At 38.9% G+C, this 15,763-nt stretch overlaps 1 protein-coding gene across 7 annotated transcripts in view; it reads left to right on the top strand.

Moving 5' to 3' along the window:
* Positions 1–807: 807 nt before the first annotated feature.
* Positions 808–15,763, top strand: part of SPICE1 (spindle and centriole associated protein 1) — a 62,649-nt gene continuing 47,693 nt past the window's right edge. For 3 of the 7 annotated variants that reach the window (XM_039256653.1, XM_039256654.1, XM_039256648.1), the window contains exons 1-4: positions 808–1,080; positions 6,681–6,783; positions 9,828–9,926; positions 12,397–12,444. In XM_039256653.1, the coding sequence (XP_039112584.1) occupies positions 9,828–9,926; positions 12,397–12,444 (147 nt within the window). In that variant the 5' untranslated portion in view covers positions 808–1,080; positions 6,681–6,783. Of the gene's footprint in view, positions 1,081–3,967; positions 4,070–6,680; positions 6,784–9,827; positions 9,927–12,396; positions 12,445–15,763 lie in introns of those variants that run through there. The other 4 variants (XM_039256651.1, XM_039256649.1, XM_039256650.1 and 1 more) reach the window with 4 other exon arrangements.

Raw genomic sequence — 15,763 nt, 5'->3', positions numbered from 1 at the left:
AATGTATTTGCTGATCCCTGTATGGATGTGTCTTAACAGTAGAAAACCAGGGACTAAAGAATTTGTCTTACTGGAGCATAGTAACCCCATTTCCAAATAAAATGCTTGTAAAGTCCTTAACGTAGCCTACATAGCTCTTCCGGTCCTGGCGCTAGCATATTAAGCCAGCTCCTCTTACACAAAGCTCCCGCTACTCTGCGATCTTCAGATATACGGAACTTCTTCCAGTTTTTTGCCTTTGCCAGACGGCTCTGCGTATGTGGCTCCCTCCGCAGCAATGTTTTATTCTTCTCTGGTAGCTGACTCCTCTGCTTTTCAGCTTTCCTGAGTAATTCCTACAGATATTCCTATAAAGTTAGTACCTAGTTAGTATCTTCTAGCACTTGTCACCGTCCTAATTTTACATTCGTATCTGTTGATAGCTGTTTCCTACTGTGCAGTAAGCTTCCTGAAGGCAGGGATCTTGTGTGTTGTTAGGTGCCGCAGGACCTAGCATAGTCTATGGCACATTGGTATGCGGTAATAAACATTTTGGGCGGAAAAATAAGGGCGAAAGGAAGTCAATATTATATGTCAAGCTTCGTGCGGAGAGCGACACCTTTCTTTTAGCGAATTCACGAGAAACTGGCCAAGGCTATATGCCTACCCTCCAAGCTTTGCCCAGAGCCTTGCACAGAACACTCTTCTACACGCCACACTCCGTACCAGACTTTGGGAGGCGCCTGCGCACTGGCCTCACCGGATGTACGCCAGAGAGTGGGGGCGGTGCTCGGGTCGCCTAGGCAACATTCCGGAAGTGGCGGGCTGCGTTAACCTGTGGCGGGCCCGGCGGTTCTGGAACCTGAAGTTTTAGTGGCGGTGGAGGCAGCCGTCGGGAAACGGCAAGGCAGGTTGCGACGACGCGGCGGAGGCCTGCATCCCCACCGAGCCTTAGGGACCGGGCTCCAGGGCGCGGAGAACGGTGGTGGCGCCTCCCTTCTGTTCCCTGGAGCTGCGGGCGTCCGGGGGGAGGATCCTCTCTACAGAAAGCGCACTCTGTGTTTTTGCGAGTGTGTGTGCGCGTCAGGATGCGTTGTCTGGGTGTGTTGCTGTCTAGCCGGGTCCCCTTAGGCGTACCCTGAGTGTGCGCACCGCTTTCGGGCGCTTGTGCGCAGAGCTGGGAGCTGGCGCTACTCTGTTGTAGCTTTTAAGGAGTTTACAGTGTAGTAGGAGACAGACCACCCATCTGGGGACTGGGAGGGTCATTTAAGTAGACTGATAGCCAGGAAAGTGTCTATCGGGAGGGGCCGCTTGAATGGGTGGGAATTAACCGCGTGGAGAGAAGGGAGTGAAAGTCTAAACAGTGTTCCCCGCGGAGCGTAAAGAATGGGTGAAACTACTTGTGAAGACGAGAGCTGTATATGTGGGAGATGTGAGGAGAAAAGACTGGAAGGAAAGGTCAGGCGGGCCACAAGGCGAGTGCCTTGTGAGGGTCAGAGTGCCTAGCTGAGTTGGATTCCTTTTTGCAGGAGGGAGCCATTTAAATCTTTTGGGGCAGAAAGTAAAGGGCTGAGAGCTATGCTGTATTCTTATATCTGGGTAAAGGGTTGAATGAAAGGACAGTGTTTGGAAAGAGGACCTTGTTTCCCTTTCATCAGTTTTCCACTAGTCAAATCTCATCACAATTCATCTTACCTAAAATCCTTCAGTGGCTTTCTATGGGTTCTTTAGGAAAAGTGTTCAAATTACTGTACCTTAGAAAGCCATGATCTGGCCTCTGCCTTTCGTTTTGTTCTCTTTTTAGGCTCTCACCTCAAATCTGTTAGTCAAACTGAACTTCTTAAACCCTTTGCAAATGCCTTTTCTGCCACCGGAAGCATTCTTCCCTCCCCCCCACCCCTTCTAGCTTTATTCATACATTAGCTCTCAGCTTAAACATTTTAGAGGCGATTAGAGGAATGTAGTGGCCTTTTCTTACTTTGTAGAGTAAGGTATTTCCATGACACTGAATTTACATTCTTTCTTACTCGTTTATTGTAATTGCATATTTAATTGTGGTCTGACAGACCCTAAGCTCTGTGAGGGTGCAGCCTGGTGTACTTTCTTGCTGTATCTCCTGCCTGGCTCTTGGCAGGTGCTTTCAAAAGATTTGTTGAAATAATGGGTAATAAAATGAGCAAATGGGTGAAAGGAAGTTCAATTAGGAGAAATGAGAGCTTGGACAAAAACTAGTGGTAGAAATGAAGAGGGGACAAGGGAGATTCAGGGAAAGAATGAATAGATTCTGGTATATGATTGGCTGTGAAACCAGAAGGAACAGAAGATGGTGCTAAGGTTTTAAACTGGAGCAACTAGAAGGATGGTAATTCTGTAAGTTCAGACATTAACCGAGTACGCCAATTATATATCCAGAACTAGAGGTTGGCGGGGAGGGAGGAGCATGAATGATAAGCTGAATTTTGAGTACACGGTATGTGAAATATTTGGAAGATGTGCGCAGAAAGCAGTTGGAAATGAGGTGTGCTGAGGAAAGGTGTGGATCCTTGATTTGGGGCTCATTTTCACAGTGTGCTGGTTTGCCCAGTGCATTTGTAGCTTGCTTAAGGGTGTGGGTGAGACCACTGAGGGAAGATGTGAACTGCCTATTGGTGATCTAGAAAGCAAGCTCCATGAGAATTGGCACCATATTAGACCTGTTTACTATTTTATCGCAAGTATCATGCAAAAATAATTATTGCATGAAGAGAGAGGATGTCCAATGGAAAGACGGGAGGATTGGGATAGAACTGGGTAAAGCTTCTTGGTTATGTGGTATCTGGGGAAGTGCCAACAGAGCCTGCAAAGAAAAGCAGAGATGAACAGGAGAGAAACCAGGAGAGAGGCCCATGGAAGCCAAGGAAGGGGAGGGCTTCCAGGAGTGGGTGTGTGTAGAGTTGGAAAGGGCTTAAAAGGTGAGAAGACACCAATAATTTTATCTGTTAGGAAGCTAATGATGTTTTAGGTTTTCTGGGCTGTGCTGATTCTGTACTCCTTAGTACTATAAACCATCTGAATACCTCAACGGTCTCACATTTCAGCCTGTAAACTGTAGCTCCCGTATGAAATCTGATTTCTCTTAGGAGCACAAAAATTTCTCTGTCAGACCTTAAAGTCTGTTCCTGGGTTAAGAAAAATATGGCCGTCCTTATGGTGATGTTCAAGAGAACACTTTTCAGTGCAGAGGTGGTTCCTGTGTTAAAAAAGTTTTATGTGTAGCTGGGGGTTAGTAAATAAAAGTGCCAAAATATGCCTCTCATTCCTGAAGTTTGTTGGTGGAGGGAAGTCCATAGGTGGAATAGCAGCTTTGTTTTGCCTTTGTGATCTTAGCACACACAGTCTGAATTTCGAGTTGGCCAGTATAGTAGTCTCCTGTGATGTGTAACAAATTACCACAAACTTAGTGACTTAAAACAATACTTATTTATTATCTCACAGTTTCTGTGAGGCAGGAGTTTGGACAGGGTTCTCTGCTTTGGGTCTCACAAAGTTGTGATTAAGGTGTTGGTGGTCTGCATTCTCATCTGGAACCCAGCTTGGGGAAATTTTTCCTTGAGGCTCACCTCACTTAGGTTGCTGGCAGAATTTATTTCCCTGTGTATGTATGTCTGGGGGCAGGAGGGAGGGGGGATGTCTTTGTACTGACTTTCTGCTGGGGCCTGCCCACAGTTGTCTGAGTTCCTTGCCATTTGGCCTCTCCCCCACTTTTTAAGTAGGCTCCATGCCAAGTGTGGAGCCCAAGGTGGGACTTGAACTCATGAGCTTGAGGTCAAGACCTGAGCTGCAATCAAGAGTCAGATACTCAACCAACTGAGCCATCCAGGCATCCCGCCCCCCCCCCCCCAATATGGCCCTATTTACAGACAGTCACCGTGACAATTGGCTTCTGCAAGACCAGCAGGAGAGACTCTTGGTCTACTCTCCTAAGACACTTAACATAACATAATGTAATCACAGGAAGGACATCTCACATTTGTCTTGTTTCATTGGATAAAACAACTCACAGTGGGGGGAAAAAACCCAAATAAGTCATGGATCCTGCCCAAACTCAAGGGTAATGGATTATACAATGGCATGATTCATTGTGGGTCATCACAGCCAGCTTTGCTAGGCTAATTGAAGTGGAAAGAAAAGATAACAGTTGTATACTGTCTCAGTTCATTCAGACGTCCATAACAAAATACCAGAGACTAGGTAGCTTATAAATGAGAATTTTTTCCTCATATTTCTGGAGGCTGTGAAGTCTAGTATCAGGGCTCCAGCATGGTCATGTTCTGGTAAGGGTCCTCTTCCTGGTTCGTAGCCTTGTGGTGTCCTCACATGGTGACAAGGGTTAGAGATCTCTCCGGACCCTCTTTTATGACAGCACTAGCCCCATTCATGAGGGCTCTGTCTCCCAAAGACCCCACTTTCCAAAGGCTCCACCTCCTAATTCCATCACTTTCGGGGGTTAGGATTTAACATGAATTTTGGGGGGACACATTCAGACCATAGCATATGCCTTCATTTCACCACTGTTTTTGTCAGTGAATATGGGGGTTTTTTGGACATAACATTTTCTTATGCGAAAATTGGTAACTGTTGACATTTCCACAAATAGTGCTCACACATGTGATCATTTGTTCATACTCATTTCCTTATCTCTTTGCTTAAGAAAAGTTCTGTTTGGATACATTATATTTATCATCGGAAGTCACCATTAGTATACAAATAGCTATGATTTAAAAAATACTGCTTTTCCTAAATTTCTGACATTGTGATGTTGAGAGCCTCATGAATGAAACAAACAAGTACCTGGGCCATTTGAGTGCTCATACATTTTTGCATACTTCAGATTCATGCTCCGTTTTTCACATTTGAGGCTCGTAGAATTTCAGCCCCTGAATAAGTATAGGATTTTAAATAATATAAATTGAGATGAATTATCTTAAGAGCAACCTGTGATCATTTTAGAGAATTTGGAAAATATAGAACCAATCAGAGATAACTCAGTGTTGGTACCATTTTCTAGGAAGTTATTACATTTGGGCCTGGTGTTGAACATCCCCTCCCAGCTGTGCATTATTTGTGACTTTGAACAATATAATATTGTCTCTCTAAGCCCCATTTTTGTCATTTGGGAAATGGTTAATAGTTGCCACTGACATCATCATCATTAATCCTACATAGAACTTTGTATGTGCTAGACAGGGGATCTAAGCACCTTATGTATTTAATTCCATTTTTCAGTTACTGGCAAAGTTGGGGTGTGTACCCAGACAGTCTGGTTTCAGACTGTACTCTTTTAAATTTTTTTTTTTTAAATGTTTTTATTTATTTCCAGGAGAGAGAGACAGCGTGAGCAGGGGAGGGTCAGAGAGAGAGGGAGTCACAGACTCTGAAACAGGCTCCAGGCTCTGAGCTGGCAGTCAGCACAGAGCCCGACGCGGGGCTCGAACCCACGAACCGCGAGATCATGACCTAAGCGAAAGTCGGACGCTTAACCGACTAAGCCACCCAGGCGCCCCTAGTTTCAGACTGTACTCTTAACCACTGTGCTGTATTGTCTCTCAAGAAAGTATGTGTCTCTTAGGGTTGTGGGATTAAATGTGAAGTGCTTAGCATAAGTAAGTACTTATTAATAAGGTATATTAATCAAAAATATTATACATATATCCCATTATACTGTATTATATGCAATGGAATATTACTTGGTGATGAGAAAGACTGAAATCTTGCCATTTGCAACAACATGGATGGAACTAGAGTGTATTATGATAGGCGAAATAAGTCAATCAGAAAGACAAGTCCCATATGATTTCACTCCTCTGTGAAATTTAAGAAACACAACAGATGAACATAGGGGAAGGGAAGGCAAAACAAGATGAAAACAGACAGGGAGGGAAACCATAAGAGACTTCTTTTTTTTTTTTTTTTTTAAATGTTTTTATTTATTTCCAGGAGAGAGAGAGAGCGTGAGCAGGGGAGGGTCAGAGAGAGAGGGAGTCACAGACTGAAACAGGCTCCAGGCTCTGAGCTGGCAGTCAGCACAGAGCCGATGCGGGGCTCGAACCCACGAACCGCGAGATCATGACCCAGCGAAAGTCGGACGCTTAACCGACTAAGCCACGCAGGCGCCCCAAGAGACTTCTTAAATACAGAGAACAAACAGGGTTGCTGGAGGGGAGGTGGGGGGATGGGCTAAATGGGTGATGGGCATTAAAGAGGGCACTTGTTGGGATAGGCACTGGGTGTTGTAGGTATGTTATGAATCAATGGGTTCTGTTCCTAAAACCAGTACTATACTGTATGTTAACTAACTTGAATTTAAATAAATGAAAAAAAAATCTTACAACTAAATAACTGATTCAGTAAGTTGTGACACACATGACATAGCTTTTTTAAATGTTGGAAAAACTCAATGAAGCAATACAGCATTTCAGAATAGAAAGTATATGATCAGTCTTGTTTTTAAATAAAATGGTTTAAGTTAAAAAAAAGTAAAAAAATAAGGTATGTATATTAACATCATTAAGAATATACTATACATGCAGTTCTGTGTTGCACTTTTTACAACTAATTTTATTGATTTTCTTGTATCATTGAACATTTTTATTAATATAATTTTAATTGATGTATAATTCAGCAAACATCTGACATTTTATGATTCTCCTTTATTTCTGCAGAGTAAATTGAAGATCTAAAATGATTAAGGAGAAAGTACATTAGAAACCTTTTTTGAGGGGTGCCTGGGTGGCTCAGTCGGTTAAGTATCTGACTTCGGATCAGGTCAGGATCTCGTGGTTTGTGAGTTCTAGCTCTGCATTGGGTTCTGTGTTGAAAGCTCAGAGCCTGGAGCCTGCTTCAGATTCCCTCTCTCTCTCTCTCTCTCTCTCTCTCTCTCTCTCTCTCTCCACCCCCCCACAACTTCCCTGTTTACACTGTCTCTGTTTCTCTCTCAAAAATAAATAATAAATATTAAAAAAAGAAACAATTTTTGAATAACTTAAAATTTTTCATGTCTTTTTTAATAATAGCTTTATTAAGATATAACTGCCATACCATAAAATTTAGCCCTTAAAAGTGTAAGTTCAGAGCTTTTAAATGTGTTTGCAGAGTTGTGCATCCATTACCACTGAGTCATTCCAGAACATTTTCATCACCTTCTCCATTCCTTCTTCTGTCCAGACCCTGCCAATGAATTGTCTATTTTGTATCTCCAGGGATTGGCCTATTCTGGACGTAGTATGTAAATAGAATCATACAGTGTATGGCCTTTGGTGTCTGGCTTCTTTCTCTTAGCATAATATTCTCAAGGTTCATTCATGTAGCATATATCAGTACTTCATTCCTTACATTGCTGAGTAATCTTCCAGTGTATGGGATATGTCATATTTTACTTATCCATTCACCAGCTGTAGACATTTGGGATATTTCCACTTTCTGTCTACTAAGATTATAATTCTGTTATGAACATTTATATATATTTTTTTAATTGACATAAGTTTTCAATTCTTGGGGATATACCTGGGACTAGAATTGTGGTAACTGTGTTTAACTTTTTCAGAAACTACTAAACTTTTCTGAAGTAGTCATGCCATTTTACATTCCCAGTAACAATATATGAGTATTCCAAGTTCTCTACATTCTTGCCATTACTTGTTATTTCCATCTTTTTGATTATAACCACTCTAGTGGGTGTCAGGTGGTATGTCATTGTGGTTGTGATTTGCATTTCCCTAACGCCTAATGATGATCATTTTCTCATGTACTTACTGGCCATCTGTAATATCTTCTTGGGAAAATGTTTCCCTTAGTTATTTAAAAATTGGAGTATTTGTGTTTTTATTGTTGAGTTGTAAGGTTTTAAAAAAATATATTTTGGATCCAAGTTCTTTATCAGATATGATTTGCAAATATTTTCTTCCATTCTGTTGGTTGTCATTTCATTTTCTTTCTTTTTCTTTTAATGTTTATTTTTTTGAGAGAGAGAGAGAGAGCATGAGCAGGAGAGGGGCAGAGAGAGGGAGAGAGAGACTCTGAAGTAGGCTTCATACTGTCAGTGCAAAGCCTGATGTGGGCTTAAATCCACAAACCACAAGATCATGACTGGAGCCAAAGTCAGATGCTCAACTGACAGCCACCCAGGCACCCCATTATTTCAGTTTCTTGATGGTGTCTTTAGTAGCACAAAAGTTTTAAATTTTGATGGAATCCACTTTATATTTTCTTTAGTTTCTTTAGTGTTTTTTACTTAATGTTATATCTAAGAAACTATTGCTTAACCCCAGGTTCATGAAGATTTATGCTTATGTTTTCTATTGGGAGTTTTGCACTTTTAGCTCTTACATTGAAGTTGGTGATTTATTTTAAGTTAATTTGTATTCATGTTGTGAGGTAGAGATCTAAATTCATTCTTTTTTGCATGGATAACCAGTTGTTCCAGCACCATTTATTGAAAAGACTGCTCTTTCCCTATTGAATTATTTCTCAGCACCTCTGTTGAAAATACACTGATTATTAAATGTAAAGTTTTGTTCTGGACTTTTAGTTCTATTCCATATTTTTAAAATGGTATTTATGGTTCGGCCACTGACTGTGTGACCTTCACAGTTGGTTAACTATTTGTCCCTTAGCTGTAAAATGAGTGATAAATATTAAGTACTTAATGGAACTATTGTTAGGATTAGAGGAAATACTGTGTGGGAAGAGCGTACTTGGAACAGTACCTTGTAGAAAGCACGCACACAATACATGTTAGCTAATGCCATCATTATCACCATCTTCACTGTCCACCTCATTCATCAGCACTATCACTATGATACATCTTAAAGGTTATTCCCTAACTTGTAAAAGCCAGGCTTCTCTCTTTTGGTGGATTGTAAAACCTGAATGTTTGAAGAGTGAATATGATTGATAAGACAGAATGCAAAGAGGACTAGGGAGAAGCCTATGAAAATATTTGCATTTAGGTGTTTTTATTATAGTCAACTAAATTTTTTAAAATGTACATAAGGAAAATACTACAGTCTTGTTTTAGGATAATTTGGAGTAAGGATGTCAGCTGCAAAGTTCTGTAATGAGTTAGCTGTATAATGAAGTTCTGGAATAGGAATCATGTAGACGTGTTGCTTGTTAAAAGTCGCTTGTTAAAAGTTGCATATACATATTGTAAAGTCCTAGGATACAGAGACTATGAGTCTTTTTCGAATTTTGTATGCTTAGTCCAGTGCCCTTAGCATTGCTATTTTAAGAGTGCTAAGCAAATGTTGGCAATTTCCAAATGCTAGTTTAGTATCAATAATCACCCCACTTAGTATTATGTGGAAATATACTAAAAATGATTTAACTCATTTGTTCTCTAAACTTTAGCCACCTTTATTTTAGGTAAACTTACGCATCTGGTAGTGGTTTTGAATGTGAGAATGCTTAACAAAGAACTCCAACTCTGCCTTTTTCCTTTTTCCTTTAGATTGTTAGCATGATGACTGACATTTTCTCTATTAATTGTGAAGTTTAACTGATGACACAGCTTGTGACTACTGTCGTAGCTCTGTGCTTTAGGTCATAATTTGTATTCCTGGAATTCTTTGTTAAGCAAATACACATAAGTTATTAACTTGAAACCTGTTTTATTGTAGTTACCAATACAGCTTTCTAATTATGAAGTAAAAGAACCAAGTATTTTTGGTAGACTGTTCTTTTATAATGCTTAAATTTTTCTTCTGACACTTTAAAGTTTATTTTCTTAAGATGTATTTGTCCCCATCTGGTGATACGTAATTACCACTTTTTCTTACATTTTAAAAATGTGGTATGATTATTACTTCTAGATGTCACTTGTCAGAGTGAACCGTTATGGTCCCCGGGGAGGAGGAAGGAAAGCGCTGAAAGTAAAGAAGAAGAAAACGCCAGTGAAGCAAGAATGGGATGTAAGTCTAAGCGGGATCATAAACCTGTAAGATTGCTTCAGAGGAATAGATATGATGACATGGCCCTAGTCACGCATGACAGTGCTTTAAATGTAATGGGGTTGAATGGGTTTCTGGGCATGTTTAAAAGCAGTATCCTTTGAGGGATTTTTAGAGAATACACATGTTAGGGTCCTAACCTCTCCCTCCTTTCAAGAGAGAATCTTAAGAGGGTGGGGAGTATGTTTTTAAAAGTCTCCCCTCCCGCACTTGGAAATCTCACGGCTTTAAGGCAACTGTAGCTAACCTTTGTTGTTGAAGTCTGAATTTTTTTGGTACTTAAAAGAATTTTTTTTAAATGTTTGTTAATTTTTGAGAGAGAGAGACAGAGTGTGAGCAGGACAAGGGCAAAGGGAGAGGGAGACACAGAATCCGAAACAGGCTCTGAGCTGTCAGCACAGAGCCTAACACGGGGCTCAAACTCACAGACTGTGACATCTTGACCTGAAATGAAGTCAGACACTTAACCAACTGAGCCACCCAGGCACCCCTAAATTCTTTTTTTTTTTTTTTTAAGTTTATTTTCATTTTGAGAGCGAGTGAGCATACAGCATGAACGAGGGAGGGGGAGAGAGAGAGAGGGAGGGAGAGAGAGAACCATAAGTAGGCTCTTCGCTGTCAGCACAGAGCCTGACTCTTGGGCTTGAACCCATGAACCTTGAGATCGTGATCCGAGCCAAAACCAGGAATCAGACACTCAACTGACTGAGCTGCCCAGGCACCCCTATCTTGTACTTTTCTAAATTAGTATGAAGGGAATAGCAATTTTAGTATATAGAACCCTGGAGTTAAATATAAACTATGGCCAAAAAGTCAAGTCTTTGAATATACTCATCTTCTAATATAAGCCATTTCACCAGACCCATTTCTCTCTATTTCTGTTAAAAGTATAGCTCTAATTTGTTTTATTTCCTGCCTTACCACGTCTGTATAACAAAATGGCTGAAGTCATTTCAGAAAGGGCGAAATGGTAGGGCAGCTACTTAAAGTTGTGTAGGCTATGCATTGCTCAGTTCCAAGGGGGTACTGTTTACGTGCACCCCGATAATAATGGGAGTTCCTGGAGTTGTGCCAATGTGGTAGACCTGCCATATAGGTTTAGTACCTTTTTACATAGTGACTATTTTCACATTTTGTGAAATTATACAGTCCCCTCAAACTTTATCCGTTATTATATGTGACATATTCTATGCTTAAGATGTTTGCATGGATACAGATTTAACCTGTCTGTCGTGATCACAGTTTATCTTTCAGGAATGTTGAGAAGTTTCCCATTCTGAATGCAGTTTGAAAACTACAATTTTAGTTAAATTTACTCATTTTGAATTTTATACTACCCTAGTGGAATGTATGCCTGCTTGATAAATACTGCTTATTTTCTGTAAGACATCTAAAAATAGCCTGTTATTTTTTAACAAGACAACTAGCAATTAATCCATATTAATATTTAACTTGATACTGGTGGGTAGACAGAAGTTCATTTTAGTCCCAGGAGTTTGAATCTGTTTTCAGCCATTAAAATCCAGTATGTACTCATACCTAACCACACATAAATGAAGAATAAAACGTCATAGGTGTAACATAACTTTCTGGAGAATGAGAAAAAATATGGCAAGAAGTTTGAATAATAATTTTTAATTTAATATTTTAATTTAAATAAACACATTTATATATTATGTAAAAATATAATTTTATTTCTGTTTATTTTGAGAGAGAGTATGAGCAGGAGAGAGGGCAAAGGGAGAAAGAGAGAATCTTAAGCAGAGTTTTTGCTCAGCATGGAGCCTGATGTGGGGCTATGCAGGGCTTGATCCTGTGACCTTGGGAGCATGACCTGAGCCGAAACCAGGAGTCAGAAAGAAGCTCCACCAACTGAGCCACCCAGGTGCCCTTATTTTCAGTTTAAAATAGCAGTTTTATCTTGCTAAAATGAGATGATCAGACAAATCCCTGAACTCTTCAAAGAAAGGTTTCTTGGAGGTTAGCTTGCTTAGTTAAGTACATAATCTTTTAATTGAGGCCCATCTGGCATATAGGAGGAAAAAAGGCACAGAAGGTTTATACTAAGAAAAGGAGATTTTTGAGGAGCACCTGACTGGCACAGTCAGTAGAACATTCAACTGTTGATCTCAGGGTTGTGCATTTGAGCTCCACATTGAGCATAAGAATTACTTTAAAAAAAAAAAAAAAAGTTAAAAAATAAGAAAAGAAGGTTTTTTTAAAAAAGGAAAATGAATTTATCAAAAATAAACTAAAACTGATTTTAAATGTTTTTTTCACCTATTCTAAAGAAAATTTTTCCTACAAGAAAATTACCCAAAGAAAGTGAATAAACATTGAAATCCTATTTTTTAAAAACTCGAATGTATACTAATATTTTGCAAGAAATCTTTTTTTTTAAAGAAAGGTCCTCTTTTTTTTTTTTTTTCAGAATACTGTGAATGATCTAACAGTTCATCGGGCAACTCCTGAGGACCTGGTAAGTTTAATATCAAAAGTTAAGATTTAATTCAATGTTTTATTTAGTAGTTAGTCTCTGACCCTCAGAATAGAAACCAGAGGCATTTCCTGGAAGTTCTTTAGTTTTATTTAATCTTATGTCTATATAAATTGAAAAAAAAATCTGTACTTCCTGAATTTACATAGCAATGTCACTTAGCGTATATTAAAATTTTATTAGATAAGTTTGGTTTATAGTTCAAATCTCTCTGGTCAGTATTGCCCAGAGAGACACATCATAGATATCTCTAGCTTTATTTATTATTACTTCTCTATACAAACATACTGGTCTAGTCAGTATACTGATTTATTCCTTGAATACGCCATCTACATTTCCACATTTGAGTCTCAATTGATGCTGTTTTCTTTACTTTGAACAGTTTGTCTACTTTTTTGTCTGCATGTCCAAATCTTACTTTGGTTTCTTATCCTAGTTCAAGTCTTACTTTTAAAAAGGTTTCTACTGTAGATTTTTTAAAAAGCTCCTTTATTACAATACAATTCACATACCATAAAATCCACCATTTTAAAGTATACAATCCATTGGTTTTCAGTGTATTCATAGAGTTATAGAACTATCATCATTTTCCAATTTTAGGACATTTTCATCACTCCCTAAAAGAAGCTGTGTACCCATTAACGGTCACTCTCTATGCCCCCCCCCCCCTTTCTTCCAGTCCCTGTCAATACCTAACCTACTTTATGTCTCTATGGATTTGCCTATTCTGGACATTTCATATAAATGGAATACAGTGTGTTTCCTTTTGTGTCTAGCATAACATTTTAAAAGCTCATCCATGTTGTAGTATGTATCAGTTCTTCATTCTTTATATTCCTGAATATTATTACATCGTATGAATATACCATATTTTATTTATCTGTTTGTCCACTTTTGGACATTTGGGTTATTTTCACTTTTTGACTGTTATGAATAATGCTGCTGTGAACATTCATGTACAAGTTTCGTGTGAACATATGTTCTCAGTACTCATGTATACCTGGGAGTAGAATTGCTGTGTCATATGGTACCTGTATAGTTAGCTTTCTGAAGAGCTAACAGTTTTTCACAATGGCTGCACTATTTACATTCTTATCATGCATGAGGGTTCCAATGTTTCCATATCCTTTGCCAACACTTGTTATTATCATATTTTTGGTTTTAGTTTTCCTGGTGGGTATAAAGTAGAATCTCATTGTGGTTTAGATTTGCCTTAATGACTCATGATGTTAAGCATCCTTTTGTGTGCATATTGGCTGTTTGTATTATCTTCTTTGGGGAAATGTCTATTCAGATTCCTTAGCTAGTTAAAAATTGGATTACTTTTGTTTTTATTTTTGAGTTGTAAGAATTCTTTACACATTCTGGATCCAAGTTCCTTATAAGATATATGATTTGCAAATATTTTCTCCCATTCTATTGGTTTTCTTTTCATTTTCTTGATGCGTATTTTTGAAGTAGAAAAGTAATTAAATAATTAAAAGATTTTTAAAAAATTTTATTATTTTTTTAATGTTTATTTATTTTGAGACAAAGAGAGACAGAGCATGAGCAGGGGAGGGGCAGAGGGAGAGGGAGACACAGAATCCGAAGCAGGCTCCAGGCACTGAGCTGTCAGCACAAAGCCCAACGTGGGGCTCAGATTGACAAACTGTGAGATCATGACATGACCCGAAGTTGGATGCTTAACTGACTGAGCCACCCAGGTGCCCCTAAGTTTTAGCTTTTGATGAACTCATTTATCCATCTTTTCTTTTGTCACCTGTGCTGTTAGTGTCATATCTAAGAAACGATTATCTGACCCAAGATCCATAAAAATTTGCTTCTATGTTTCCTTTGAAGAGTTTTACAATTTTAGTTCTTATGTTTAGGTCGTTGATCCATTTTGAATTAATTTTTGTATATAGTGTGAGATAGGGGTCCAACTTCATTCTTTCCTAAATGGATACCCTGTTGTCCTATGTACCATTTGTTAAAAAGACTGTCCTTTCTGCATTGAATTATCTTGACACCCTTGTTGAAAATCAATTGTCTGTAAACATAAGGGCTTGGTTTGGACTCTCCGTTTTATTACACCGAACTGTATGTCTATCTTTATGCCTCACCACATTGTCTTGATTATTATATCTTTGTTCTAAGTGTGAAGTTTTTTGAAGCTGCCCCAACCATTGTTATCTCCTCTGAACTGTGGTTGTACATACTATATGAGGCATTGAGTATGTGCCATCTAATCCATATCATTTATCTTTACATGTACATTTGGCCCTTGAACAGTGTAGGGGCTAAGGGTACCAACCCCCTGCACAGTCAAAAATCCATGTATCAGTTTTGACTTCCCCAAAACCTAACTACTATTGACAGGAAGCCTTACTGATAACATAAACAGCTGATTAACTTGTATATTGTATGTAATATGTATTATATACTGTATTCTTACAATTAAAAGAAGCTAGAGAAAAATGTTATTAAGAAAATCATAAGGCTCGGGGCGCCTGGGTGGCTTAGTCGGTTAAGCGTCCGACTTTCGCTTAGGTCATGATCTCGCGGTTCGTGGGTTCGGGCCCCACGTTGGGCTCTGTGCTGACTGCCAACTCGGAGCCTGGAACCTGTTTCAGTCTGTGACTCCCTGTCTCTCTGACCCTCCCCTGCTCACGCTGTCTCTCTCTCTCTCCTAGAAATAAATAAAATAAAAAACATTAAAAAAAAATCATAAGGAAGGAAGAGAAATTACATTTATAGTTCTGTACTGTGTTTATTGAAAAAAGTCCATGTATAAGTAGATCCACGTAGTTCAAACCCTTGTCATTCAAGGGTCAGCTGTATGTGTCCAGTCCCCCTGGGCAGATTGTTAATGCTTTTGAGGGATAGGGGCTCCCTCTTAAATGTCTTTGTGGACCTAGGAATCTTAATTCTAGTAGATACTCATTAAATATTTGCTGAGGATAATAATGATCCCCTACTGACTTAAATTTTTTTGTTATGAAAACTTTCAAATTTATGTGAAAGTGGAGACAAAAGTATTAAGATCACCCATACAGTGTTCACCCAGACATAATAGTGATTAAAATTTTGCCATATTTGCTTCATTTTTCATACCCTTTTCTTCCTTCACTGTAGCATTTTAAAGCAGACCCCAAACAACATGTCATTTGTGCCAACATACTCAGTTTGTACTTTAACAAATGCAGACAGTTTTTTATATAACCACAATGCTGTTCTCATACCTAACAAAAGGAACAATAATTTTTGGTATTGCCTAATTCCCAGTCCATATTAATATTTCCCCAGTTGTCTCAAATGT

The sequence above is a fragment of the Hyaena hyaena genome, unplaced genomic scaffold (assembly GCF_003009895.1).
Source record: "Hyaena hyaena isolate Hyena2069 unplaced genomic scaffold, ASM300989v1 scaffold_582, whole genome shotgun sequence".
NCBI lineage: Eukaryota > Metazoa > Chordata > Mammalia > Carnivora > Hyaenidae > Hyaena > Hyaena hyaena.
This window is presented reverse-complemented; position numbering and strand designations above follow the sequence as displayed.